Below are 26,244 nucleotides of genomic sequence, written 5' to 3' on the forward strand. Positions count from 1 at the left end.
GGTTCAATGTATGCCGCAAGTTTTAGCATCAAACTGATTTTTCTCGTCAAGTTCAGACATCTGTGGTGTAATTGACTCTTTAATTTACACTTTTTGATACACCACATAAACACAAGGACGACTTAGATTAGGCCATACTCTTCATGAGAAAGGGGATGATAGTCATATTTTATAAATTCTTCGCCCGCCATATACCTATACATTGTACATGGAGTAGCATCACACACCACTTCGTCCTAGGCCAGACCTCTTGGATCACTTCCACCTACTATACCCTACTAGGACAACTCACTTGATGTGCCTAATTACTTCTTTTATTCGTGGTGTACATCTTCTCAGTCTGGTTTTCTTTTTATTTTTCCTTTTCTTTGGCCCTTTTTTCTTCGGTTTTATGCAGTTTTTTATTTTTCTTTACTTTCAGCTTTTCTTTTTAATTTTCAGAATTTTGAACATTTTCTTCAATTCGTGAACTTTTTCAAATCTGTGAACTTTTTTAATCCGTAATTTTTTCAAATGAATAAATATTTTTCAATTTTGTAAACTTTTTCAGATCCATGATTTTTTATCAAATTTATTATTTTTTAATAATAAAAACATTTAAATTTCACGAACTTTTTTTGTCAAATTCATTAACTTCTTTGTCAAATTCATGATTTTTTTCAAATAAATGAACCTTTTCAATTTCACGGATTTTTTTGTCACATTCGTGTACTTTTTTTCAAATCCATAAACTTTTTTAAAACTTGTGAACTTTTCTTTAATCCCAGGATGGGCGGTAGAAACCGCAAACTCAGATTTTACCATTCAGTTTATTCTAAATTTCGGTTAGCAAAACTATAAACCAAAGTGAACAGGACAAAGCAGCTAACCAATAACTTGATTAACCGGCTTACTCGATTATGACACTCCATCGCGTTATATAGCAGAGCTCTGCACCGCCATTTTCGTAGCTCAGCAGGGCGTGACTAAATTATGCACTATGGGCGGCTGGGTGCACGCGTGACCGAAAGGCTCTCACAGGTTTGGGCCTTCTGGCCGAGTCAGCCCATGTGGCATGCACGGAGCGAGCTCCACTCGCTACTTAGCATGGGCTTGGCCGCTTGGGTCTTTAGCTCCACCCGCTACGGCGATAGTTTCTAATTTTCTTTTTCATTCATTTACTCATTTTTAAACTATTATTATTTTTGAAACCTGTTTAAAAATTGAAATTATTTGTAATACTAAAAAATGTTTTTGGTTTGAAATATTGTTTAAAATTTTATTAAATGTTCTAGTTAAAAAAACTGTTCATAAATTTAAGAAATGTTTGCGTCCCAAAAAACATATATAAATTTTAAAAGTATCTTTTCTTCTTGTTGTTCAATTTGTGTTCACCATCAATTGTTGACAATTTTGAAAAAAAAGTGTTCAAGTCTATAAAATTTTCATACACAATTTAGAATTCCAAAATTGTTGACAAATGTCAAGAAATGGTTTGGTTATAAGAATAAGTTCATATTGATTGGTAATGACAGAAATTGCAAATAACCGAAGCATTCAAATTAAAAAAAATTACATGCTCACGGATGCACTCGTGTGGGCTAGTCTAGCACACTCCTATCAATTAGTGGTTTTTGCAGGAACCCCGCCGCCCCCCTGCAGGAGTATGTACTCGATCTCGCATTAGACCTCGCCGTCCTCGTAGTTTCGACAAGCAATGGTCGTCGCTCGTCTCGTAGCACCTCGACAGCCTCGCAACATTGGCTTGTAGCACCAGGTGTACCTTGCAGCACCCCCTCTGCTTATCGCCACACTATACGAAGCAATGCCCCTAGCAACAATGGGGATAGCATCACTAGACGGGCTCGCAACAACAAATGCATGTTCGCAGCACCGTGGACCTTGCAACATCAATACCATGCAGCGCGGCTCACAGTAACCCTGCCGCCCCATCAGAACAGAGGTGCAATGCCTCTCGCAACAACGGTCTAAGCACTGTCCCGTCTCGCAGTGGCAACCACCGACCTCTCTCCTCATGTTCGCATGGGGAGATGCATAGCGCCAATTGGATAACAACCGCTTGGGGGAAGCGCTTCCATGGCAGTCTGTTGCAACGTGACGGTGGACGAAATAACGGAGGGATTTGAGGACCTCCAGCTTGACCACCCTACCGGTGAAGGGGAGACTCGGCTGGGTTCTGCTCTGAAGACTCCATGCCTATGGCGGAAGGAACTCATCAACCTTCCGAACTGGACGCCTCTGGCGACTGAGGGCACTCCGCCTCCTCCTCCGGCGAGTGATCAGGGCACTCAGCCTCCTTCTCCGGCGCGTGGCGGCACTCCACCTACTCCTCCGCCTACTCCTCCGGCGAGTGATCAGGGCACCCAGCCTCCTTCTCCGGCGCGTGGCGGCACTCCGCCTCCTTCTCTGCATGCGCCGGCACGCCAGAGCAGCCAGCCTCCTCCTTCTCCGCCTCGTCAGCAAGGGCGGAAGAGACCCGCCGCCGCTCCGGCTGCTCCGGCGCGTCGTAGTCCTTCCCCTCCGCCTCGTAAGCAAGAAAAGAAGACAGCCGCAGCCGCTCCGTCTGCTCTGACGACGTCTAGTAGTACAGCCAGAGGCGGGAGGCAATACAGATTCGGTCCTTCTCTGAAGACTCCAGAGAAGTTACCATACGAGAGGACCGAGGAGGAAACCACGAAGATCGTGCGAGCCGAAGTGACGAACTTCTTTGAAGGGGTGAAAGCAAAGAAACATCCACCTCCGGAGGAGAAGGTAGATCCGGTGAAAGCGAAGCGCACTCTGGCTGCCCTGACAAAACCACCAAAGTCTCCGCCGAGAGGCAACTATGAGCGCATTATTGCAAAGACATTTGCCGAAGCGGAGCGGTCGGGAAGTACTGTCAGTGATCAAAGGTTAAAAGAACGATGAGCTGGGAAAAAAATTGCCCAGCTCGGCGAACAAGCGAACCAATCGTGCCCCCCGCTCAAGGTGTCTAGCGACATCGTCGCTGCAGATCCGAGGATGGTGCCCGGTTATAGCAATCTTGGAGATTACCTGCCCGACGATCTACATTATGAAATCTTGGAGGTGGACGAACACAAATAACATTACGGGAAGCCTCTCATCAAAGATGAAAGATCTCTAACAACGATGATGCGAAGATTACATGATTGGTACATGAAAACCTGCAGAGAGTCTGGGGGGAGGAATACTTTGACGCTGAGAGTTAAAGAGGAGCTTGACCTCGTTGGAATTGAACTGTTGAATGTTCCATTTGAGGAGTTCTTCCAGTTTTTCAACCAAAAGGCCCTCGATAAATCAACGATCACTTGCTACTGTCTGTAAGTAGTACTACTTCTGTCATTAAGTCTCTCTATATAGGTCAGCTCTTTCATTGCATGTATTTATAATTAACCTCACTATGTTATGCAGATTGAAGATCGCCGAATTGAAGAAAAGACAAATCGGTGATATTGGGTTCATTAACACAAATCTCATAGATGCAACTGAGGTTAAATATCATGCCGAAAATACCGAGGCCAACTTGCTACGATCGTTGGAAATAAATGAAAACAAAGATATAATACTTTTTCCTTACAACTTCAAGTGAGTGTTACTGTCTTGTGCATATTCGGTTTCCCTTATTAGTCCAGGTTATAGTAATGTAATTGATGACTTATGCATGCGTGCGCAGCTTCCACTATATTCTCCTAGAGATTAAGCTTGAGCAGGGAGTAGTAACCGTCTTAGACTCAAGACGAAAAGATCCCCAGGACTATGCGGACATGACTCAAATGCTCGAGAAGTAAGTTAAATCGATCATTATCCACCATATCAGCAACTTTGTTCATTTCCTGATATCAAGTAATTGTTTTCTTTGTCTGGCAGAGTTTGGAGAAAATTCACCAAAAAAGCTCCGGGACTGCCGAAGAAGCTGCAATTTAGACATCCGAAAGTAAGTATTATAGTAGCATGTTCCGCGCATCTCCTAGTGATTCATGCGCTAGTTTCATCAATACCATTTAGCATGCTTGCTTATCAGTTTGATTCACCTCTATTTTTTTTAAAGTGGTTGTGGCAGGAACCCGGGAATAATTACTGTGGATACTACGTTTGCGAGTCCATCCGCTACACGACCTGTGAGCGGGGCTACTCTGACGAACAATATGAAGTGCGTAAGCAATAATATTCACAATTTTATTTTATTACCATCATTTGTGTTGAGTTTCATTTATTCATATATATATATATATATATATATATATATATATATATATATATATATATATATATATATATATATATATATATATGTGTGTGTGTGTGTGTGTGTGTGTGTGTGTATTGACCCCCTTCTTCAAATTAGATCTTTCGGATGCGGGATGAACTCCTAGCACCAGATCGTATGCGAGCAATTCAAGAGGAATTGGCGGCATTCTTCCTTGACCACGTGATCGCTGAAAACGGAGAATACTATGTGGACCCTGTGTTCTTACAATTTAATTAGGAGATTATATTGTAAGAGATAATTATTGTATATATGTAGCCGGTAGTGTCGGATAGATATACGAGAACTTGTTGTTCGACCAATCTCTCGGAGAAGGAGAGGTGGTCGATATCACTTCTCTCTGTATGCATATGTTCATGACGATCTTCTGTTTCCTTCATTTTCTTACTAGCTAGCGTGTCTAGTCCTCTTCATACGTATATAGTATGTAGCGTCGACCAAGCACGGAGATAAGAGAGGACACTTCTCTCTATTAATTAGCTAGCTAACACAATATATGAAACACCTAAATTAACCCCCCAAAAACCCCCAACCCCCCCCCCCCCCCCCCCTTCAAAAAAAAACAAAACCCCAGCCCCTGAAATGCTGACGCGTGGATGCCTATTGGTCCCGGTTAGTGCCACCAACCGGGACCAAAGGCCCTCCTGCCCGGGCTCGCCGCACCGGCCACGTGGAGGCCCATCTGTCCCGGTTCGTGTAAGAACCGGGACTAAAGGGTTAGGGCATTAGTAACGACCCTTTAGTCCCAGTTCAAAAACCGGGACAAAAGGCCCTTACCAACCGGGACAATAGGCCCCTTTTCTACTAGTGAGGGGGGAAGTACTCTTCAACGGGATCTAACGGTGGCAAAGGAGAGTGTAATGTAGCACCGTTCGGACGGCTTCGTAGGAATGCCCCAATGGCCTCATGACGGGCTAGATTTTTATGCAATGGAGAGAGAGAGACAGACAGACAGACACACACACACAGAGAGAGAGAGAGAGACGTGATGAAATTCGGAGAGGAAGGGGAATGGATGGGGTAAGACAACGATGGAGTTTCTTGAGATAAGGTGCGGAAGCACTTGGTTGGCAACCGAAATGGCGAATGCATGTGGGGACATTAGGATCAAGTGTGATCAAGCGGCTACGCGGGCCACTGAAACTGCACATGATTAGTCGGTGGATTTAGATAAATTTCTTTGTTTTATTTTGTGGGTTCTATAATAGGCTTTAGTGTAGTTTAGAGGTTTCGTCAGACTTTCATGAGTTACAATGGAGTTTTATAGTGATTGGAGTTTCATTTGGATGACCATGAGAAACATGAACAATGACCAATATGAAACTTGAATTAGAAATCTATGGCCGGTAAGAAATGTCTAGGACCATGTGAAATCTATGTAAACATTGACCAACTTTGAGCATAGCTGAAGCATTTACAAATTCCATGTGAAATATACCTTTTATTTTCAAAAAATGTAGTGAGACCAAATGAAAATATCTTCAAATATTTGTTGAACTTGTTTGAAGCATCATGTATTTCTAACCAGGGAAAACATGTTTTTAACGCCATTTTTTTTATGAGATTATGTTTTGCAAACTATGCTCATGCATATGGGCAATTTACTCATTCTTGTGAAACTTATATAAAACCACACTTATTTAGCATAATTGCAGGGGTTATTACAAAAAGTAAGAGACTTATCCCTATGGATGCTTAGTTTCTATTGTATTCTACATGTCCCCATTTTTTTTCCCATATGGATGCTCCGTTTCTAGTACACCTGGTGTGTGTGTATTCTATATGTCCGCATTGTCTTTCTCTAGAAAAACAAAATAGCTTTGTTTGTTTTCTGTACACGTTCCATGGAAATTAATCCTTGCCTCCCAGCAGTGACTAGTTCGTTTCTTCAGACGCATATCCACTTCTCACAAGTTTCTTGGGTGTATTTGCTGCATATCATGACCGATACAATGACACAAGTTCCAAAGAGGTCTTGCCCCTCTTGCGGCCCAAAGCGAAAATGCATCAACCATGCAAAAAAATACTCTCAAACCTCAACAACACATAATTATAAGTTGTTCAAATCATCTTAACAATCCAAAGTCACCATAGATAACAAAGCGCCGACAGAACTCATCAGAACCACATAACTAGTACTTCAAACTTGACCATCCAAAGTCATTCTAGAGTCTAGATAACAAAGCGCAGAAAGAACTAATAAGCCACTGAGAAAACCTCCGACGACAGGTAAATAAACAAGTTCCTTCCTCTCAGAATCATTTGGCAATAACCAGAGTAGCAAGAGGCCAACCATGCCTCAGTCTAAGCACTTCTCACGGCGAATGATGTACACCATCATCTTCAGCGGCTCCTCGCTCTCCATCAGCTTGAAGAGGCAGAGGTCACCCACCCGCAGGCGGTTGCCACGGACGAAAGCCACCCATCCTTTACAGATCCTCATGCGATCAGTCCCGCGTCGCAGCTCCGTGTCCCACGTCCTACTCTTCCCCTCCCGTTGAAGCACCAGACTGATCACATTTTTCTTTCCACGATGCCCGGTGAAGTACTGTTTTTCGAGATACCTTGACGCGTACTGCTTGCCCATGGTCTGTTTATGTGCATATGCGGGGAGGATGTTAGTAACACGGATGCAGATAAGAAAATTTATTGTTGAGGAACTGGTAGACATATTTTCTATTTACGGAACTTACTATCGTGATGCCGTATTTGCGAGAAACATTGCACTTGTTCAGGACCGCGACGTAAACTGGTACTGTCGACTCAATGGCTTCTACTTTCTTCCACACTTTCTGCTCCTGTGCTGGCGTTATAGAGGCTCTGTCTGGCAGTATGAAGGGGGTTTCAGGAGCTCCCTCAGAATTGTCTCCATCCTCTTTATGTCCCAATGATGACATATCTTCGCCTGAATAGGTTTTAAATAGAATCAGGCTGAATTGATGAAAACAAAATCATTTTTTTCATGTGAAATGTGGCCCATAAATTTTAGCATCTGTTATGTCTTATGTGCAGTGTGTGCCATACCATCAGTGGCTGGTTCCTCCTTAACGCGGGCTGTTAAGGATGTCTTTGCGCCTGTTCTTCCGTCGGTAGGTGTGTGTGTCATCCCTGCTGTTCCACCAGGGGAACGATGAACGCTCTCTTTGTGAAGCAGATGGACAATAACTGTAAATCTTCCTTCCTTGACCTTTGCTATTGGCTGAAAGAGGCAGATATCTCCCTCTTGAACACAGTTGTCATGGACAAAGTAGCCCAAATAAAGGTTGCGCCGACCTGGATTAAATCTGCACTTCCATTCCTTGTTCTTCCTTGGCAGCTGAAGTATGATATTTGTAGCTTCACATGGGAAGTACTTGAGTGCGTAGTCCTTACGTATTATCTAATTGAAAATGGGATAGAATAGATGGTGATACTGTTGAGCTGTTTTATCTGACAGACGAAGTACACAATACTCTATGACTGTCATACACATGGCTTCAACTGATAAGGCAACAATAATATTGATTTAGTAATGTAGATATATATTTTATTGCAAACGTATCCTTCATAGGCTTGTTGGGGTTAGAACCAGAACCTAGATCTAGAATTTTGAAACTAAGAAAATTTCGCCCAACCTTAAACCAATCGAAATTTGCGAAATTTCGTAAAATGTGAAATAAAATTTAGATAAATTTGAATTTGAGCAATTGGATACATTAGTGTTGTAACAATAATTCTATTCAAAAAACTGATACATCCAATGGTGCTTTCCATATATCCACTTTGTAGACTCAGGTTCGGATCTCAGTGATGCATTTGTTTTGCAAAAAAATTCTACATCAGGCATAAAGCTGAATAAGAAGACAAAACAATGCAAAAAATGAGTAGCAAAACCTCAACCTGATAGGTATTAGAACAATTGGCTACCACTGGGCTATGCGAAGGGCCATGTATTAAAAGAGGTTCAAACGTATTTAGAAAAGCAATTTGAAAATACCGAAATATTTTGAACGAAACCGTGTTTCCGGAATAGTATCGATCACAAGTTAATAACTAGAAACTGTGAGTAGCTACAGAAGTTAAGCAGTTCATAAGAAATGCGGATGATAAAACTACCATACCAGATTACCAAAGTTTGCGCTGGTCTTCTTCATCTGTACAACAAGCACCGGGATTTCAGATCGAATTTTCTCTACAAGTGCTTGTATTTTTGCCTCCTGTGCTACTGTAAGATCACATTTCCCTGATAAGACATAGTCATTCAAATGCTCCTGTACATCATATGACTCCACCAAATTGTCTCTAGATAGACTGTCTTCAGCTGTAAATAAGTTTCAACAGTAAGAGGACATGTGTTGGAGGTAACTGAATAATCCCAGTACACAACTTACCTGATAATCCCTCAGAAGAATCTGATATTGCAGCCTTCTTTGCTGATTTTTTATAACCGTACGAACTTTCCTTTTGGCTTCCATCTGAATCTGATCTTTCGCTTGGTGAAGACTGAGTACCACCACCACAAGAACTACTAGAATTATCAACATCAAATGTGCTTGGGTTCCTAACATCAGAAGCAGCAGTTCCCATCCTAGCACAGCACGACGCTTTCTGCTTACCACTGGAATCGAATATTGTAACCTTGAAGCGGGCGTTTCCAAGGTAATGAAACATCAATGAATAATTTTCTTCTATTTTATTGGCATCAACAAATGATGCCCATCCAGACTTCAAAATTGTTCGGTTCATATTCTCGGTAACTCCAACATCATAGACGTTACCATCAGGGGACTCTAGTTTGACTGTTCTCCAGACCTTTCCTCCAAATTGGCTCACAAACCACTCCGGTATGACCTGTAACAAGAAGGAATGGTGCAAAAAATGTTTGAGGCAACAAAAAAACTCTAGAAACATCGGACAGCCCACTGAATTAGGAAAGGCAGAAATAGCTAACCAGGCTGTGCACGAAGTTGCCATTGATCTGCCTTAGAAACTTAAGCTTGATCTGGCAGCATTCACATGGATCACTCATCTTGGATATGTTCTGTAAAACGAACCATATATCATGTGTTTTCATAACCAAGATACCCCAAAATCATAGAATATCACTGTGATGCCCTCTCCCAAGTCCCAAGTGCAAAAGCAAAGGTCCCTCCGTTCGCGGTCAGTGTGACGGCCTAAATATTTCTGGGAGATTTGATGATCATAAGACCCATGTTATTTGGGGCATTCTTCCCCCTTATGCCTACGCTTATGTTACTCAAATTTGAAGTATGAGCAGATGCAAGCTTGTGTGGTAAGTTCTGTGACTGAATTTCAAGTGTGACCATGTGTGCTTGGACTGAATGTTTTGTACTCGGACTAGATGTTCTGAGAAGAAAGGTAAAAATGATTTGCTGTTGAAGTAGATTTTCCATGATCAAATTTGTGGTTCGTAATCGTAAGGAACATGTATGCTGGATGCATGTTACTGACAATTATGCAATAATGTACGCGAAGCATGTATGCTGGATTGAAAGTGAAAGTTTTGCGAAAGACTATGAAAGTTAATGATTCATAATACATGCACTTGGTTCTTGTAGAAAAAATACTGACTGCATATATGCAAACTTAATGTTCCAGGAATCTAATATACTACTCCCTTTGTTCACAAATATAAGATGTTTTTCATAGTCTGCATATACGTACTGAAATGCGTCTATACACATCAGAATCAGAAAAAAGGTAGAACATCTTATATCTGTGAACGGAGGGAGTACATGCTATACATCAGAGCACGATTTTGACAGCAGATATGCACTCCATGCTTTATTTGGGAAGCAGCCTGAATTGGATAGTGCAAACCGTGCTAGAAACGGAGACTTAGAGAACTATGCTACCTCCACGGTCGTCTTCCTCTGCCTTTGTACGTGGTGGCGCACTACTACCCTGCCTCCTCTGCTCCCTGCTGTACAAGAGGAACAAAGATGAACAGTCTGATAGATCAGAGCTGGTTCTGTCGAACCATTAGTTTTGGTTACCATGTACTCCTACATGAGATAGTTTGCAAAATATGCAAATCTGTCATAGGGAAAATAAATTTCTGATTGGATCTATTGACTACTAGGCTCCATTTGTGATGCTACTAGGGGGATAAAATGCAGATCTAATATGAATCAACCACTGATGTCTCTTAGAACAGAAAAGAAACACTGATGGTAAACAATCATATAACATTCAGTTTCTGAAAACTCATAGTATCATGGTAGGACAGCATGACTGCTTTGTACTATATCCTACCAACCAGCTTCTGAAAACCAGCAGAAATAGAAAGAAAGGAAAACAACAATGAAACTAGAAACCATATACTACTGCTCCATTCAGATGTGGAAGAAGAGAGGATATGAATAACTTGCAAACAAAGAGAGTCACTTGCCAGAAGAAGCTCACCGTGGTGCTAGAGGTTGCTGCAGTGTAGAAGGGAATGCTGGTCTGGTCTTACTTATGGAGAGAGCGTCCATGGACTGCAAGGGCACGCACATGCCAACAGTATAGAGCTGTCATTTGATCCTGCGCTGCATTTCGGCTTCTCGTATTCCCAAGACGACTCAGAGAATCTCAGACAACTCAGAGAATCTCAGATAACTCAGAGAGATTCTATTCTCACTCTTCGTCTTCCCGATACTCTTTACCAAAAAAGTGGAGAGAATCTCAGACAAGTCAGTGAAAAAGTAGCTTGCTCACGGGTGAAAAAGTAGCATATTTCTTGTCTGTTTTCAACTATATATAATGTTACTTTTACATCTGAGCTTGAACCTGAAAACTTCAGGCAATATACTACTCCAGATTGAAAGGATATTGCAGGCGTCTTTTTTTTGAAAAAGAGATTAAACTTCTGGTCTATGGATCAATCAATGCATTGCCGTTGACTCATTTATATTCTAACTCGTTTCAGAAGATGTGTCTACCTTCATTAGTATCTAGAAAGCAGCATGGGTAAGAACCAATTCCGGAAGTTTACACCCTGTTAAGCTAGCTAATGAAAACCACTGTGGACAAAGTGCTAACAACATATGGGATAACGACGACATTCTCATGATCCTAATAGGGTTAACACAACCAAGACATTACCAGGAGCTATATAGGAGTATAATCCAGAGTCCAACTGACTAATTGAGCATGATATTCTGAATAGAATATATAAAAAAACATATATCAAAATGGATGCTCACATCACATCAGGGAAAAATAGCATAATTAAATACTAGTGGGTGTCATTGCCTGCAATCCGGAAGATTCCACTGGTATTATGCAAGGATTCCAGCCAGAACCAATCTAACTATGAGATAATCCATATACCGGTAGGGGGAAGAGAAAAAATTGCCGAGCAGCTAGTATGTTTGGACCGAAGACGCCAAGGAGGATGCGAGTGCCCACGCGCATGACTCTGCTTCCACCCTTGGAGCACGACAAGCTAGCTAGCGCGGTGTCAGGATGGAAGCGAGATCCCTGCCCCCACGGCCGATGCATCCGAGGCCGTCAGGCCCAAGACGGAGAGCACGAGACCCAACGTCTATCCCGCCGCCGATCATCTGACTCGAGAAGCGAGATCAACGACACGCCGGGCAATGGGAGGCCGCTCCGAGGGGCGGGAGGCCTGCTGGGTTTGGTCGGCGAGGCATCTGAGGAGGAGTGGAATGCTTTCGGCGGCGGGCAGGGGAGGAGCAACTCGCGGTGATACTTGACAGATTTATTAGCCCTTTTACGAAACTGTAGCAAAAAATAGACGGCTGGGGCATACTCCTAAACAGCATGGCGCCCCGGGCGTTTTTTTAAAAATCAGTTTTTTTATTGCGCTAGAATTTCTGAAAAAGGTCAAATTTGTCAATTTTCACTAACTCGTGGCTGCATGCGGCGCAGGACCGGGCCATCAAAATTTAGGCGTCGAACTGCAAAATGAGGTCTTCCTTCCTAAATAAAACCCTATACTAAGAGCATCTACAATCAGACTCATCAAATTTACCGAGCGGACAACCTAGTCAGTGTCCAATCACAAAAGCGTGACCCAATTGGCCCCAAACCGGGCACGGATGTCAAGGATGATGAAACCCTCAAACTCAGCCAAATCTGGGTAGCCCGAGCGCTTCCACCACGTCAGACAGGCCCACCCTGGTGCAGCCGGCCCTCACAAATAGTATCATGCCAGATGGACCATAGACTGAAGTCAACACTACACCCCACTATCTCTCCTCCTCTCCCCGCCCCTTCCCCCTACAATCCTAGTATGCAGCAACGCCATGTCCGGTGGCGGATCCTGCGCTGACGACGACTATGATTCGTTTCTACGCGATACAGACTCGGACGACATGGATGAGATCGTCCTCCACATCGTGTTGCTGCGGGCGCGGATGGACCGGGGCGGCAGCAAAAGCTCTACTTCCGCGCTATCCCCCATCAACAGCCTCCTCGCGGGCTCTACTTCCGATGGTTGCGGCGGCTGCGAGCAGTCTCCCAGCCCTCTTGATCATGCGAGCGCCTTGCTCCTCCATCAAAATAATGCGGTGGATCTCAAAGTGAGGTCCAGGAAGAGAAACTGGCGGGGACTAAGGGGAGCCGCAAAACAGTTCCGATTGGTGGGGGAGCTGTGGCGGGATTGATCGAAGGGCGGCGGGCTAGAGTCTAGCCATCCGAGCTCGCGGGCACGGCCTGCACCGGACGGAGTGGGGAGGGGGAGGCCGTGGAGCACATAGGGGCGGGTGGGGTCGGGGGAGTCGCGCGCTATATTTTCTTAACAAAAAAGATCAGATTTATTATAAAAGTTAACTGGAAGTACAAAATAAAAATTACATTGAGATTATGAGCGAAATCACTAAATGAGAAGCACTCCTTCCAAAAATCACTTCCACCCTCCTCAGGTTGCGACAAGTAGCATGCTGCATGTGCGCTACTTTTCGCAACCTGGGAGTTTTTCTTTTTCCGTAGATTTATTTATTCAAAATGTTTTATCTCTTAAATCGTGTGTTCAAAGAGGCACAGCCTTGCCTCTCGCGGAAGCAAAATCATGCCCTCATGAAACGGAAAAAAAACATATTTTTTTCGTTTCCGAGAGGCACGTCCGTGCCTTTTGTGGAAGCAAAACCGAATCTCTCACAGAAGGAAAAAAGAATTAGAGAAAATGTGTTTTTTGGTATTCGAGAGGCACGGTCGTGCGTCTCATGGAAGAACAAAAATAGAGAAAATGTGTTTTTTTTCATTTCCGAGAGGCACAAGAAGCAAAACCGTGCCTATCACAGAAGGGAAAAAAAGAAAACATATTTTCTGTTTCCGAGAGGCACAACTCGCGAAAGAAAAAAACACATTTTTTACACGAAAATAGTTCAATTTTTTTTTTACAAAAAGCTAAGATAGACCAGTGGAAAACCGAAAAAAAACCATCTAAAAAGCTAAAAACACGTGCGAAAAAAACAAAATCTAAAGTGAGCGCCTAGAGCGCAACACATGGCGGCGGCTGAGAGCGCGCGGGCGAGCTCTCTGCCACCCCAGGTGACTCTTAGGGAGGCTTCCGAATGAGCGCTTCTCAATTAGTTGCTCTCAATTCTGAGACTACTACGAGTGCCGTCAAGATCATGGGCTTTGGGTCTTAAGTCCCCCACCCAGCCAAAAGATAGAAGCCCCCCAAAGGGTTCTGCTAAGTAACTTCTTTCGAGTTTCTAAAAAAAAAGTACTTTTTTCGCCTGAACGATCGCGTCTCAATTGGTTGAAACTAAAATGGAGTCATACTTTAAAGATACAGGCACTCTAGCATGCCTCATTTCTTTCAGCGCACTCATTCCCCGTTTCACCCCACCACAGTGCCTTCAAACATCAGCAATTAGCAACACTTGACAGGTTGTTCAAACTTGAGCCATCCAAATTACTCTCAAATTAACAAAGTTCTCATAGAACTAAGAAACCAATAATATAATGGTCTAGTGAAGAACATATAAGTTTCTTGATGTACGGCTCCCTCTTTTGCAGATAAGACACACTACCACACATATTTTTCCACTCACAAAGCTCAAAATAATCAGAGCAGCAAGCATGCAAGACATGCTTTCAGGCTAACATTTCTCACGGCGAATGATGTAGACCATCATTGTCAACTGCTCCTCGTTCTCCATCAGCTTGAAGAGGCAGAGGCCCCCCTCCCGCAGGCGGTTGTCGCGGGCGAAAGACGGCCATCCTTTGATAACCCTCATCTGCTGGCTTGAGGCTCGCATGATATGCGTATATCGCAGCTTGGTAGGCCATGGTCTGCTCTTCCCCTCCCGCTGAAGTACCAAGTTGATTGCATTACACTTGCCACCATGATGCCCAGCAGTGAACTTCTTACGAAGATACCTGGCCGCGTACCGAAACCCAAAGTTCTGTTTAAATACATAACAAGGGGAAAATATTAGAATGGCTCAGTTGCAATACTTGGGATTTTATTCCTATTTATCTTATCAAATGATACGAATGGAATCGAGGAACTGACAAAATGGTGTCCTTGAACTTACTAGGATTGGAGGGTTAATGTAATGGCTGCTATCCCGACATACATTGATCTTGCCCATGATAGCAACATAAAAGGGCAATTCTGAGTCTGACCCAATGTCATTAATTTTCTCCAGCACTTTGTTCTCCTGTGCTGTTGTTAGACAAGATCTGTGAGGCAACATGAAGGGAGGCTCAGAACATTCTTCAGAATTATCAGATACACCACACTCTTCATGTTGTGAAGAGTACTCCTCACCTGTACAAATTTTCACATGAATCAAACATATTATAACATGAACTGAAGTGTGACACATGCATCCTAGAAGTGGCAACATCTTAGTGGTGTGTTGACATACCATTGATAGGTGGTTTGGTCTTAACTCCGCCCATCTTGGTGCATCTCCTTCCATGATTAGAGCCAATGTCAGTTGTTCTTCCAGGGGAATGATCAATACTCAATTTGCCAAGGATGTGGACTGTCATTGTGAATCTTTTCTGCTTAGTGTTTGTCATTGGTTCAAAGAGGCAGATATCGCCCTCCCTAACAAGATTGTCACCAACAAAGTCGCCCAAAGAAAGGTTGCGCCGACCAGCATCAGTCGAGCCTGATGGCCTGATCTGGAACTTGCACTCCCAAATTTTGTTCTTCCTAGGCAGCTGGAGTATGATATTTGTATCTTTGCATGGCAGGTACTTGTGTGCATAATCCTTACGTATTACCTAATGGAAAAATAGGTATGAAGTATTAGTGATACAGTTGTGCTGTTTTATATGATAGCTGAGTACTAAATAATTATGATGTTAAGACTATGACAAAGGCTAAATTGCTCCAACACACATGGATTCAACTGATACGGAAATAATAACGTAGATTTAGTAACGTATATGCATTTTGTCCAAGCATATCCTTCAGAGGTTCGTAATAGTTAGAACCTGAACACTGACTTTCCAAGATAGTATCATACCAAGAAACTGCAAGTAGCTACAGACAGAGGAGAGCAGTTCATACAAAACGTGTACGGTAAAACTATCGTACCAGATCACCATGATGTCTCACATTACTCTTCTTCATCAGTACAACAAGCATAGGGATTTCCGGTCGAATCTTCTGTACAAATGCATGTAATTTCAACTCCTGCGCTTCTGTAAGATCGCACTTGCCTGATAAGACATAATAATTCCTAACATCATCTGACTCCACTGGATTATCTATTGATAGATTGTATTCTGCTGTAAAAAACAATTCACCAGTAAGAGAAGGTGTGGTGGAGGGTACAGAATAATCTGGGTACACAATTTAACGTCTTAACCTGACGATTCTTCAGAAGAATAAGATCTTTCCTTCTGGCTTCCATCTGAATCCGATCCTTCGCTTGCAGAAGACTGAGTAGTACCACCACGGCTACTAGAATTATCAACATCAAATGAGCTTGGCTTGTGAACACCAGAGGCATTTCTCATCCCAGAACAGCACCAGGTATTCTCTTTACCATTGGAATCAAATATTGTAACCTCAAAGCGGGCATTTCCAAGGTATCGAAACATCAATGAATAGTTCTCTTCTATTTGATTGGCATCAACAAATGATGACCATCCAGACTTCAAGATTGTTCTGTTCATACTCTCAGTGACTCCAACATCATACATGTTACCATCAGAGGTTTCTAGTCTGACTGTTCCACATATCTTTCCTCCAAATTGGTTCACAAACCACTCTGGTATGACCTGTAACAAGACAAGGAACGGTGCAAAAAATGTTTGAGGCAGCGAAAAAACTCTAAACATCAGACAGCCCACTGAATTAAGAAATTAGGAAAGACAGAAATAACTAACCAGGCTGTGCATGAAGTTGCCATTGATCTGCCTTAGAAACTTAAGCTTGATCTGGCAGCATTCACATGGATTATGCATCTTGGATATTCCTGTAAAACGAACCATATATCATGTGTTTGCATAACTAATGATTCCCTAAAATCATTCAAGATCAGTATGATGCCCTCTTCGGTTCTTTGGCTTCTTCTCTAATATATGATACGCATGCTATGCGTATGCAAGAAAACATATATGCAACTTAATGTTTCAAGTATCTAATATACTACTGTGTATGCTATGCATCAGAGCTCGATTTTGACAGCATATATACATTCCATGCTTCTTTTGGGCAGCAGCAGGAATTGGATAGTGCAAAACATGCTAGACATGGGGACTTTAGAGAAGTGAGTTACCAGCTCGCCAGAGTGACCTGCGTCGCCTGGCGCTTCCACCTTGTCTCCTCTGCTCCCTGCTGTACAAGACGAACACAGATGAACAGTCTGTCGAACCATGGTTACCATGTACACGAGAAAGTTTGCAAGAAATGCCAATCTGTCATAGGGGCAATAACTTCCATACTGGATCTATTGATCACTGGCCTCCATTATTTGTTATGTTACTAGGGGATAAAATTCAGATCTAAATCAGATGACTGATATCTCTTCAAAATGAAAAAAAAACATAATGGTTAACAACCACAGAACATTCAGTTTTATGGAGTTCCTAGCATGGTAGGTAGCACAACATGACTGCTTTGTATATCCTACCGGTTTGTGAAATTATGTAGAAATAAAAAGAAAGCAAAACGACAATAAAACTAAAAATCAAATACTGCTGCTCCATGCAGGTGTGGAAGAAAAGAAGACATGCATAAACTGCAAACAGGATAGAACAGCTTGCCAGAAGGAGCTCACCGGAGGTACTAGTAGAAGGGAATGCTGGTCCGGTGGTCTTACTTATGGAGAAGAGAGAGCGTCTAGGGACTGGAAGGGCACACACAGACATAAAGTTATGAAGGGAGCTGTCATTTAAGCCTGCGTTGCATTTTTAGACTTCTCATATTCCCAAGGCACTACTAGTAGTTTGACCGTCTGAGGACCCAAGTGGAAGTACCAACTCCCAACAGTCCTTGTACCACACTCAACGAGGGGATGCTTGTTCACGCATGGAAAATTTGAATATTTCTAGTCTATTTTGTACTACTATATAATGCTACTTTTACATCATAGCTTGACCCTGAAAACTTCGTCTTCATGCCATATACTATTTCGTTTTTTTTTCTTTCGAGAAGGAGATTAAACTTCTGCTCTCTCCATTAATCAACGCGGGCGGTTTATTTATTTATTGTAACTCATTTCATAAGATGTGTCTACCTCCAGATCCATAATTTAAGAAATTTCAAAATTCATTCATCTTACACAGCTTTGACATTTTTCATTAGTGGCATGCCAACTGAATAAACCAAAATGGGCGTGCACAGCAAGAAGAAAATGGTGCGATTTGATCAGGTCATCTGAATTCTAGTTACGACCTTTTCTAACCAGAAGCAGCATTGTAAGTACCAATTCCGGAAGTTTACACACTGTTAAGCAAGCTAATGAAAACCAGTGGAACAAAGTGCTAATAATAGATGGGATAGCGACGACATTCTCATGATCCTAATAGGGTTAACACAACTAAGACATTACCAGCAGTTATAAATATAATCCAGAGTCCAACTGATTAATTGTTCATGATATGCTGGATAGAAAATATATACAAAAACATTTGCTCGGGAACAAACGATAACACGGAACTGCCTCCGTCCGGGTTGGGTTTAAAAGTCCTCTAAGCTTCCATACCGCGTTTGTAATTTCAAGGCCGCTAGACGTGGGTAATGCATGCGACTTTCTTCCTCCTTTAATTGGTCATGCATGGCCCATGTAGCCAGACCACAATACGCTGGTGCATGACTGTTCATAGTGGGAGTAACTTCGGCAGTAACATAGGGTTCAACTCAGCAAATTTGCTTATGTAGCAATGATTTAACAAGGAGAGAGATGATTGAGTAACATAGCTTATGGGTAACATCAAACATATCAAGACAAGATGTGTCTACAACCTAATAAATGAAGTGTTGCATAACACCAAACATATGTGTTACTCCTCACTATAGAGGTAGTAACATAGACTAGTAACATATGCATGTTGCTAGTCTAATGGGAAGTCTGAATCCCTGTGGGCACAAGAAAAAGCATTAAATTATCCCTGATAACTACACTGGCTATAACAGACTGCTTTCTTCCTGCGAGGTTCCTTGGTTCTGCCGTTTCAGCTCAGGGGCCCTTTAAACCCGGATGGAGGTAGTAGATACAAAGGATAACTGGCCACGAGAGGCCCCACCCCTCATTTGCTCCAATTGCCGCCAGAGCCTCCATAGCCCTGCCACCGCTCTCACGGCTCTGGCCCTAGCCTCCACCACCATAGCCGAGAGTGGTGGGACTGGGCCTCGTTAACGATGATGTTGCGGTCATCCATGTCCTGGCCGTTCATGACCTTGATTGCTAAGTTTTGTTTGCGTGCGAGTTTGCCAACATTCTCTAGAAGAATGAACTAGAGTTGCCAAATAAGCATTGGTACGTCAAAACGATGATAAATATTCAAATAATGACTACAAAAATCGGCCATAACCAAAATAAAGATATTTCATGGGAGGAGGGGGCAGAGGTGGGGGTGGCAGCCGGGCCGAAGCCCACCCCAAGAGTCCGATTTTTCCTGTTAAAAGCATGTGCACACTATTTTATTGAATTTTTCCTATAGTGCCCCTCCCCCCTTCAACATTAGGATTTCAGCAATCCTGCCTCCGCTACTGCATGCGAGATGCTTCAGTCAAAAGCAATGAATACGTATACCTATTTCAAATATATGAAATTTTAAACATAGCTTGATGAGGTCATATTATGACCCCATGCAACATTTAATATTCCTTAGAGCAGATTTATACTTTATAAAAGATTAAAAAAATAATGATATGCAGGCAAGTGTTTGAATTTTCCAAATGAAATATTTGCATTTTCACATATTTTCTGATATGAGCTAAAGAGTTTGATGTGTACTTTTTAGCTGGAAAATTTTAGCTCATTTTTAATGGGCAAATGGTTTATTTTAAATAAATATGTTTTTAAGTTAGGTTTACCTTTTAAATTTGTTAATGTGGAAGTGCTGATTTGGTGCCTAGGTGCATCTACCTAGGCATGAATAGTAAATGCAAATAAAAAATGGTGAACAAATTCAAAAAAAAAAATCTAACTTTTTGGCATCAAAGATGCTCGAGTTCACTAAGTGTGTGCAAAAATTCATGGTGAAATGAAATTCAAGGAGATCTCGGCAAAGAAAACAATTTTTTTGTCAAAGGAACTTTCAAAAAGAGCATTGTTTAGACTCAATTTGTTTTTTTGGCTAAGAGCTACTCATAAGTCATTTAACCACGAAATTTTGTACACACCTAGGGAATTTGAGCATCTCAATGTCAAAGAATTTCATTTTTTTTTCTTTTTTTCTATTTTATCTTAATTTACTGTTCATAGAGAAGATGAGCCTAGGCTCGGTATTAAATTACCATGCTACTTTTCCTATTCATATTTGATTGCTCTGTGTTTTTGCAAGTCACGAGGTCACCGAAAAGGGCCATGCAACTCCATATCCCTCAACCAAAGAAACAAAATTGCTATCCCTAATCACTTCGCATCTCACTCAACCAAATAGAAAAAGTGGCTATCCCTAGCTATGTGCTTGGGGATACCCACAACCACTCAAATCCATTGTGTGAACCAAACACACTCTAAGATGCTTCTGCTTCAATTAAAAACCATTGTAATTATACTTGTTAAGCAACATATCAAACTTTTAAAACAACTGCGTGAGGTCATATTATGACCCCATGGAAATAACATACCTTTTAAGCACATTAAGATTTTATACAACATTAAAACCAAAGATGCACTTAATAGTTTGAGTTTTCTGAACAAAACAGCCATTTTCACATATTGGATATGAGCTAAAGAGTTACATAAGTATTTCAAAATGATTTCTGTATATTTAGAGGCCATTTTTAATGGCTAGAAATTTGTAGTTAAATTTGGAGTTTATCCAGTAAATGGCTAGAAATTTATTTAATGCATTAAAAATAGAAAAAGATTCCTAAAAAATCCCAAATTTGACACGAAGAATGTAACATAGAATTTTGCATGTAGACAAAGTTTGTGGCATTCTAGATCGATACGGTCTATAGGCACTACAGGCAATACCTTAACTTGGTGTTCAAGAAAAGGAAATGAAACTATATTAGTGTATACTTGCATATGCACTAGGGTTTGTGCATCTTTCTATGAGAGGCACTTCTTTGATTTGGGAGGAAATAATCTTCAATGACCAACTACACTGCCATTAGATGGTGTACCTTAGCAATCGCTAGACCAATTTCTTGGATGCTACCGATGATATTGGAAACGTAGTCAAACCTTAACAGGAAGGTCTAATTCCTAGGTACAATCGAGAAAAAGCATGATACAAGAATAGCCAATCTGAGTATTGTGAATACAGATGGAGGATTGATGTGGTTCCGAAAGCAGTTCATCGGCAGTCGTTTAACTAAACAAAATCCGATTCTAAACGATGCCCTAGGGGTGGTTTCTATGGAGGACAGAGGGGAAACTTGACCGTCAATGTGTGTGTGTGTGTGGGGGGGGGGGGCATCCACCCTAAGTCGGTTTGCTCCACTAATACAGACTCTAAAAATAACCTATTGTATTATACTATGAATTTACATGGGATTGACAAAAAGGTGAGGTGGCGTACCACCTATAGAAGGTTATGGACGACATTATAAAGTGTTATCTCTTATATTTCATCCACGCCTTCACGTGTCATTATAGTTGCCTCAAAGTCCTGAAATCTCCACTCAGAACACCATATTGTTGCATCTCCATGCTTGCTCATGCTTTCATTCTTGTCCCTCTCATTCCTTTTACGTCCTTCATTCCTTAGTAACAAAAACATATTTGATTTACGCAACATCCTATTCTCCTGGGTAACAAAGGAAGTTTCTAGGAACGGAAGTACCTGCTATTTTAGTTGACGTGCGCGAGCTCTCGTGTTGCTCCTTGTCTTTCTGTTACTTGAGAGGTTGTAGCTATAGTGTTTTTGGACGTAATTGTAGTAGGGATATCCTCAATGGCCACCTTGCTATCCTCTATAGCATTGAGCTCCATCCACATTGTTTCCTTCTCTTGTTTCTTGTTTGCCTCCAATTCTATGTTCATTCCTATTATGTCTTCGATCGCCGTCTTGAACACGGCTCCATCTCCTGCATTATTTCTCTTGTCCTTCTCACCTCTTCTGCCTGGTGGCCTCTTCTTGATTTTCTTTTGGTTGCCAACATATCGACCTCCACTTGCACTTCATCTTCATCGGCATCCTCTTCGGCCGTATTCTCATTGTTCCTTTCTTTCCACTTCTCATTATTTTTGGCAATGCCCAAAAATGGATCATGTCAAACAATCTCCCTTTGGTTCCCTGTCTTTGTACATTTCTTGTGTGTGGTCAAGTTGCAAAGCAAAAAACTGAAAATATAGGTGCAAAGATTGCATAAATAAAAATTTGGACCACAAAGTTCATACTAAAATTAGATACTCACTAGCATGTCCTATGTCATTCCAGTAGGCTTGGCACGATCAACTTGGGCAACACAACATGCTCACAAGCTGCAACACTCTTGAATTGCTCTCCACCGATGATTGAGTGAACTGATTGTGTGTTCAGATGATACTGTCACATTGCAATGATAGTGCTTGGCAATATGTTTCCAATAAGTCTTCGTGTTTTGAATGATTCTTGTAATAGGATCGATGCACACACTTTCCAATGCCATCACCAATGCCTTGTCTCCTCTGACAAATAGTTGCCTGACCTTGAACCTTTCTTCTTTGTTGTAGGGGCAACCTCAACGACTTCATCATCAACCCCATTGTATGTATTATTCGTCAACGTAATATTGTCTATGCCGTCGGATTCAATCATCAAGTTTATAAACGGATGTTGACTACATCTAAAAAATAGATTCATTCATCAAGTTCACAAACACTACTGTAGGAATGCCTAGCAGTGGCGGGTGGGAAAAGCCCAATAGTGGTGGGCAAGGCTCTCACGGGGTGCCCGCCAATGCTACAATGGCATCAATGGCGGGCGCTCGCCCGCCGCTGGTAGAATCTCTGCAGTGGTGGGCATGCCTCGCCGCCCGCTAGTGCAACGTAATGTAGTTGTGATGGGTAGGATATATCGCTCACCACTGATATAGATTTTTGTTCCCATGAATTTACTGTGCCCGAATTTGTACACATGATTTACAAAGAGCAAACTGACAAAAGTATATAATCTACAGCATCAACTGAACTAGGCTTAATCCAATATAAGAGCAAATGACAAGGCTTCACATTTGTTCCACTTAATACACTAACATCACAATAGGACATCCATCATGAGCTTCCAAATGTTCATATCTCCCACTTATTTCTAAATGAGGTCAACGACAACCATCATCTGCCACTTGGTGTGTGATGTCTACTTCGCAACCTTCTTCTTGTAGACGTTGTTGGGCCTCCAAGTGCAGAGGTTTGTAGGATAGTAGCAAATTTCCCTCAAGTGGATGACCTAAGGTTTATCAATCCGTGGGAGGCGTAGGATGAAGATGGTCTCTCTCAAACAACCCTGCAACCAAATAACAAAGAGTCTCTTGTGTCCCCAACACACCCAATACAATGGTAAATTGTATAGGTGCACTAGTTCGGCGAAGAGATGGTGATACAAGTGCAATATGGATGGTAGATATAGGTTTTTGTAATCTGAAAATATAAAAACAGCAAGGTAGCTAATGATAAAAGTGAGCACAAACGGTATTGCAATGCTAGGAAACAAGGCCTAGGGTTCATACTTTCACTAGTGCAAGTTCTCTCAACAATAATAACATAATTGGATCATATAACTATCCCTCAACATGCAACAAAGAGTCACTCCAAAGTCACTAATAGCGGAGAACAAACGAACAGATTATTGTAGTGTACGAAACCACCTCAAATTTATTCTTTTTGATCAATCTATTCAAGAGTCCGTAGTAAAATAGCATGAAACTATTCCTTCCGTTCGATCTATCATAGAGTTCGTACTAGAATAACACCTTAAGGCACAAATCAACCAAAACCCTAATGTCACCTAGATACTCCAATGTCACCTCAAGTATCCGTGGGTATGATTATATGATATGCATCGCACAATCTCAGATTCATCTATTCAACCAACACAAATAACTTCAAAGAGTGCCCCAAAGTTTCTACCGGAGAGTCAAGATGAAAACGTGTGCCAATCCCTATGCATAAGTTCACAATGTTACGGAACCCGCAAGTTGATCACCAAAACATACATCAAGTGGATCACGTGAATATCCCAATGTCACCACAGATAAGCACATGCAAGACATACATCAAGTGTTCTCAACTCCTTAAAGACTCAATCCGATAAGATAACTTCGAAGGAAAAACTCAATCCATTACAAGAGAGTAGCGGGGAAGAAACATCATAAGATCCAACTATAATAGCAAAGCTCGCGATACATCAAGATAATGCCAAATCTAGAACACGAGAGAGAGAGATCAAACACATAGCTACTGGTACATACCCTCAGCCCCGAGGGTGAACTACTCCCTCCTCGTCATGGAGAGCACCGGGATGATGAAGACGGCCACCGAAGAGGGATCCCCCCTCCGGCAGGGTGCCGGAACAGGGTCCCGATTTGTTTTTGGTGGCTACAGAGGCTTGCAGCGGCGGAACTCCCGATCTAGGTTTCTTTCTAGAAGTTTCTGTATATATAAGAGGTTTTGGCGTCGAGAACAAGTCAGGGGGGTCTCCGGGCTGTCCACGAGGTAGGGAGGCGCGCCCAAGGGGGTGGGCGCGCCCCCCACCCTCATGGGTAGCCCGGGAATCTTCTGGCCCAACTCTTTTACTCCATGGCCTTCTTCTGGCCGAAAAATAAGTTCCGTGAAGTTTCAGGTCAATTGGACTCTGTTTGGTTTTCCTTTTCTGCGATACTCAAAAACAAGGAAAAAACAAAAACTAGCACTGGGCTCTAGGTTAATAGGTTAGTCCCAAAAATCATATAAAATAGCATATAATTGCATATAAAACATCCTAGATGGATAATATAATAGCATGGAACAATAAAAAATTATAGATACGTTGGAGACGTATCAGCATCCTCAAGCTTAATTCCTGCTCGTCCTTGAGTAGGTAAATTATAAAAACAAAACTTTTGATGTGGAATGCTACCTAACATATTTATCAATGTAATCTTCTTTATTGTGGCAAGAATATTCAGATCTATGATGACCCACAAGTATAGGGGATCTATCGTAGTCCTTTCGATAAGTAAGAGTGTCGAACCCAACGAGGATCAGAAGGAAATGATAAGCGGTTTTCAGCAAGGTATTCTCTGCAAGCACTGAAATTATAGGTAACAGATAGTTTTGTGATAGGATAATTGGTAACGAGCAACAAGTAACAAAAGTAAATAAAGTGCATCAAGGTGGCCCAATCCTTTTTGTAGCAAAGGACAAGCTGTTGGGGAACGTAGTAATTTCAAAAAAATTCCTACGAACACGCAAGATCATGGTGATGCATAGCAACGAGAGGGGAGAGTGTTGTCCACGTACCCTCGTAGACCGAAAGCGGAAGCGTTAACACAACGCGGTTGATGTAGTCGTACGTCTTCACGATCCGACCGATCAAGTACCGAACGCACGGCACCTCCGAGTTCAGCACACGTTCAGCTCGATGACGTCCCTCGAACTCCGATCCAGCCGAGTGTTGAGGGAGAGTTTCGTCAGCACGACGGCGTGGTGACGATGATGATGTTCTACCCACGCAGGGCTTCGCCTAAGCACCGCTACGATATTATCGAGGTGTAATATGGTGGAGGGGGGCACCGCACACGACTAAGAGATCAATAGATCAATTGTTGTGTCTATGGGGTGCCCCCTGCCCCCGTATATAAAGGAGCAAGGGGGAGGCCGCCGGCCAAGGAGGAGGGCGCGCCAAGGGGGGAGTCCTACTCCCACCGGGAGTAGGACTCCTCCTTTCCTTGTTGGAATAGGAGAAGGCAAGGGAGAAGGAGAAAGAAGGAAGGGGGCGCCCCCCTCCCTAGTCCAATTCGGACTAGTCCATGGGGAGGGGTGCGGCCACCCTTTGGGGCCTTTCTCTCCTTTCCCGTATGGCCCATTAAGGCCCAATACGAATTCCCGTAACTCTCCGGTACTCCGAAAAATACCCGAATCACTCGGAACCTTTCCGAAGTCCGAATATAGTCGTCCAAAATATCGATCTTTACGTCTCGGCCATTTCGAGACTCCTCGTCATATCCCCGATCTCATCCGGGACTCCGAACTCCTTCGGTACATCAAAACACATAAACTCATAATATAACCGTCATCGTAACGTTAAGCGTGCGGACCCTACGGGTTCGAGAACTATGTAGACATGACCGAGACACCTCTCCGGTCAATAACGAATAGCGGAACCTGGATGCTCATATTGGCTCCCACATATTCTACGAAGATCTTTATCAGTCAGACTGCATAACAACATACGTTGTTCCCTTTGTCATCGGT

The 26,244-nt window shown here is 42.3% G+C and overlaps 2 protein-coding genes across 3 annotated transcripts in view; both read right to left on the reverse strand.

Moving 5' to 3' along the window:
- Window positions 1–6,291: 6,291 nt before the first annotated feature.
- LOC109784514 (B3 domain-containing protein Os03g0619600-like) lies at window positions 6,292–10,763 on the reverse strand. 2 transcript variants are annotated; one of them, XM_020343113.3, is made up of 8 exons: window positions 10,673–10,763; window positions 10,123–10,187; window positions 9,198–9,287; window positions 8,638–9,097; window positions 8,368–8,567; window positions 7,292–7,646; window positions 6,961–7,172; window positions 6,292–6,857 (listed from the first exon to the last, which is right to left on the reverse strand). In XM_020343113.3, the coding sequence occupies exons 3-8, from the start codon at window positions 9,273–9,275 to the stop codon at window positions 6,567–6,569; spliced, it is 1,596 nt and encodes a 531-aa protein (XP_020198702.1). In that variant the 5' UTR covers window positions 9,276–9,287; window positions 10,123–10,187; window positions 10,673–10,763; the 3' UTR covers window positions 6,292–6,566. The 2 variants fall into 2 exon arrangements, with proteins under 2 accessions (XP_020198702.1, XP_040241769.1); XM_040385835.2 differs by having other exon boundaries at window positions 10,123–10,190; window positions 10,673–10,747.
- A 3,348-nt stretch (window positions 10,764–14,111) lies between these two features.
- Window positions 14,112–26,244, reverse strand: part of LOC109784515 (B3 domain-containing protein Os03g0619600-like) — a 41,487-nt gene continuing 29,354 nt past the window's right edge. Inside the window, exons 3-8 of the mRNA XM_073495697.1 lie at window positions 16,574–16,662; window positions 16,051–16,465; window positions 15,777–15,967; window positions 15,097–15,460; window positions 14,761–14,996; window positions 14,112–14,628 (exon numbers count right to left, since the gene is read on the reverse strand). Coding sequence (XP_073351798.1) covers window positions 14,323–14,628; window positions 14,761–14,996; window positions 15,097–15,460; window positions 15,777–15,967; window positions 16,051–16,465; window positions 16,574–16,662 — 1,601 coding nt within the window. The 3' untranslated portion in view covers window positions 14,112–14,322. The remainder of the gene's footprint in view (window positions 14,629–14,760; window positions 14,997–15,096; window positions 15,461–15,776; window positions 15,968–16,050; window positions 16,466–16,573; window positions 16,663–26,244) is intronic.

Source organism: Aegilops tauschii, chromosome 3 (assembly GCF_002575655.3).
Source record: "Aegilops tauschii subsp. strangulata cultivar AL8/78 chromosome 3, Aet v6.0, whole genome shotgun sequence".
Classification (NCBI taxonomy): Eukaryota; Viridiplantae; Streptophyta; class Magnoliopsida; order Poales; family Poaceae; genus Aegilops; species Aegilops tauschii.

Excerpts from the sequence above, each read along its gene's own strand:
- LOC109784514 (XM_020343113.3), bottom strand. The coding sequence starts at position 9,275 with ATGAGTGATCCATGTGAATGCTGCCAGATCAAGCTTAAGTTTCTAAGG. Across the intron at positions 8,568-8,637 it reads TTCTTCTGAGGGATTATCAG|CTGAAGACAGTCTATCTAGA; the intron begins GTAAGTTGTGTA and ends ACTTATTTACAG. Across the intron at positions 7,647-8,367 it reads GCGCAAACTTTGGTAATCTG|ATAATACGTAAGGACTACGC; the intron begins GTATGGTAGTTT and ends ATTTTCAATTAG.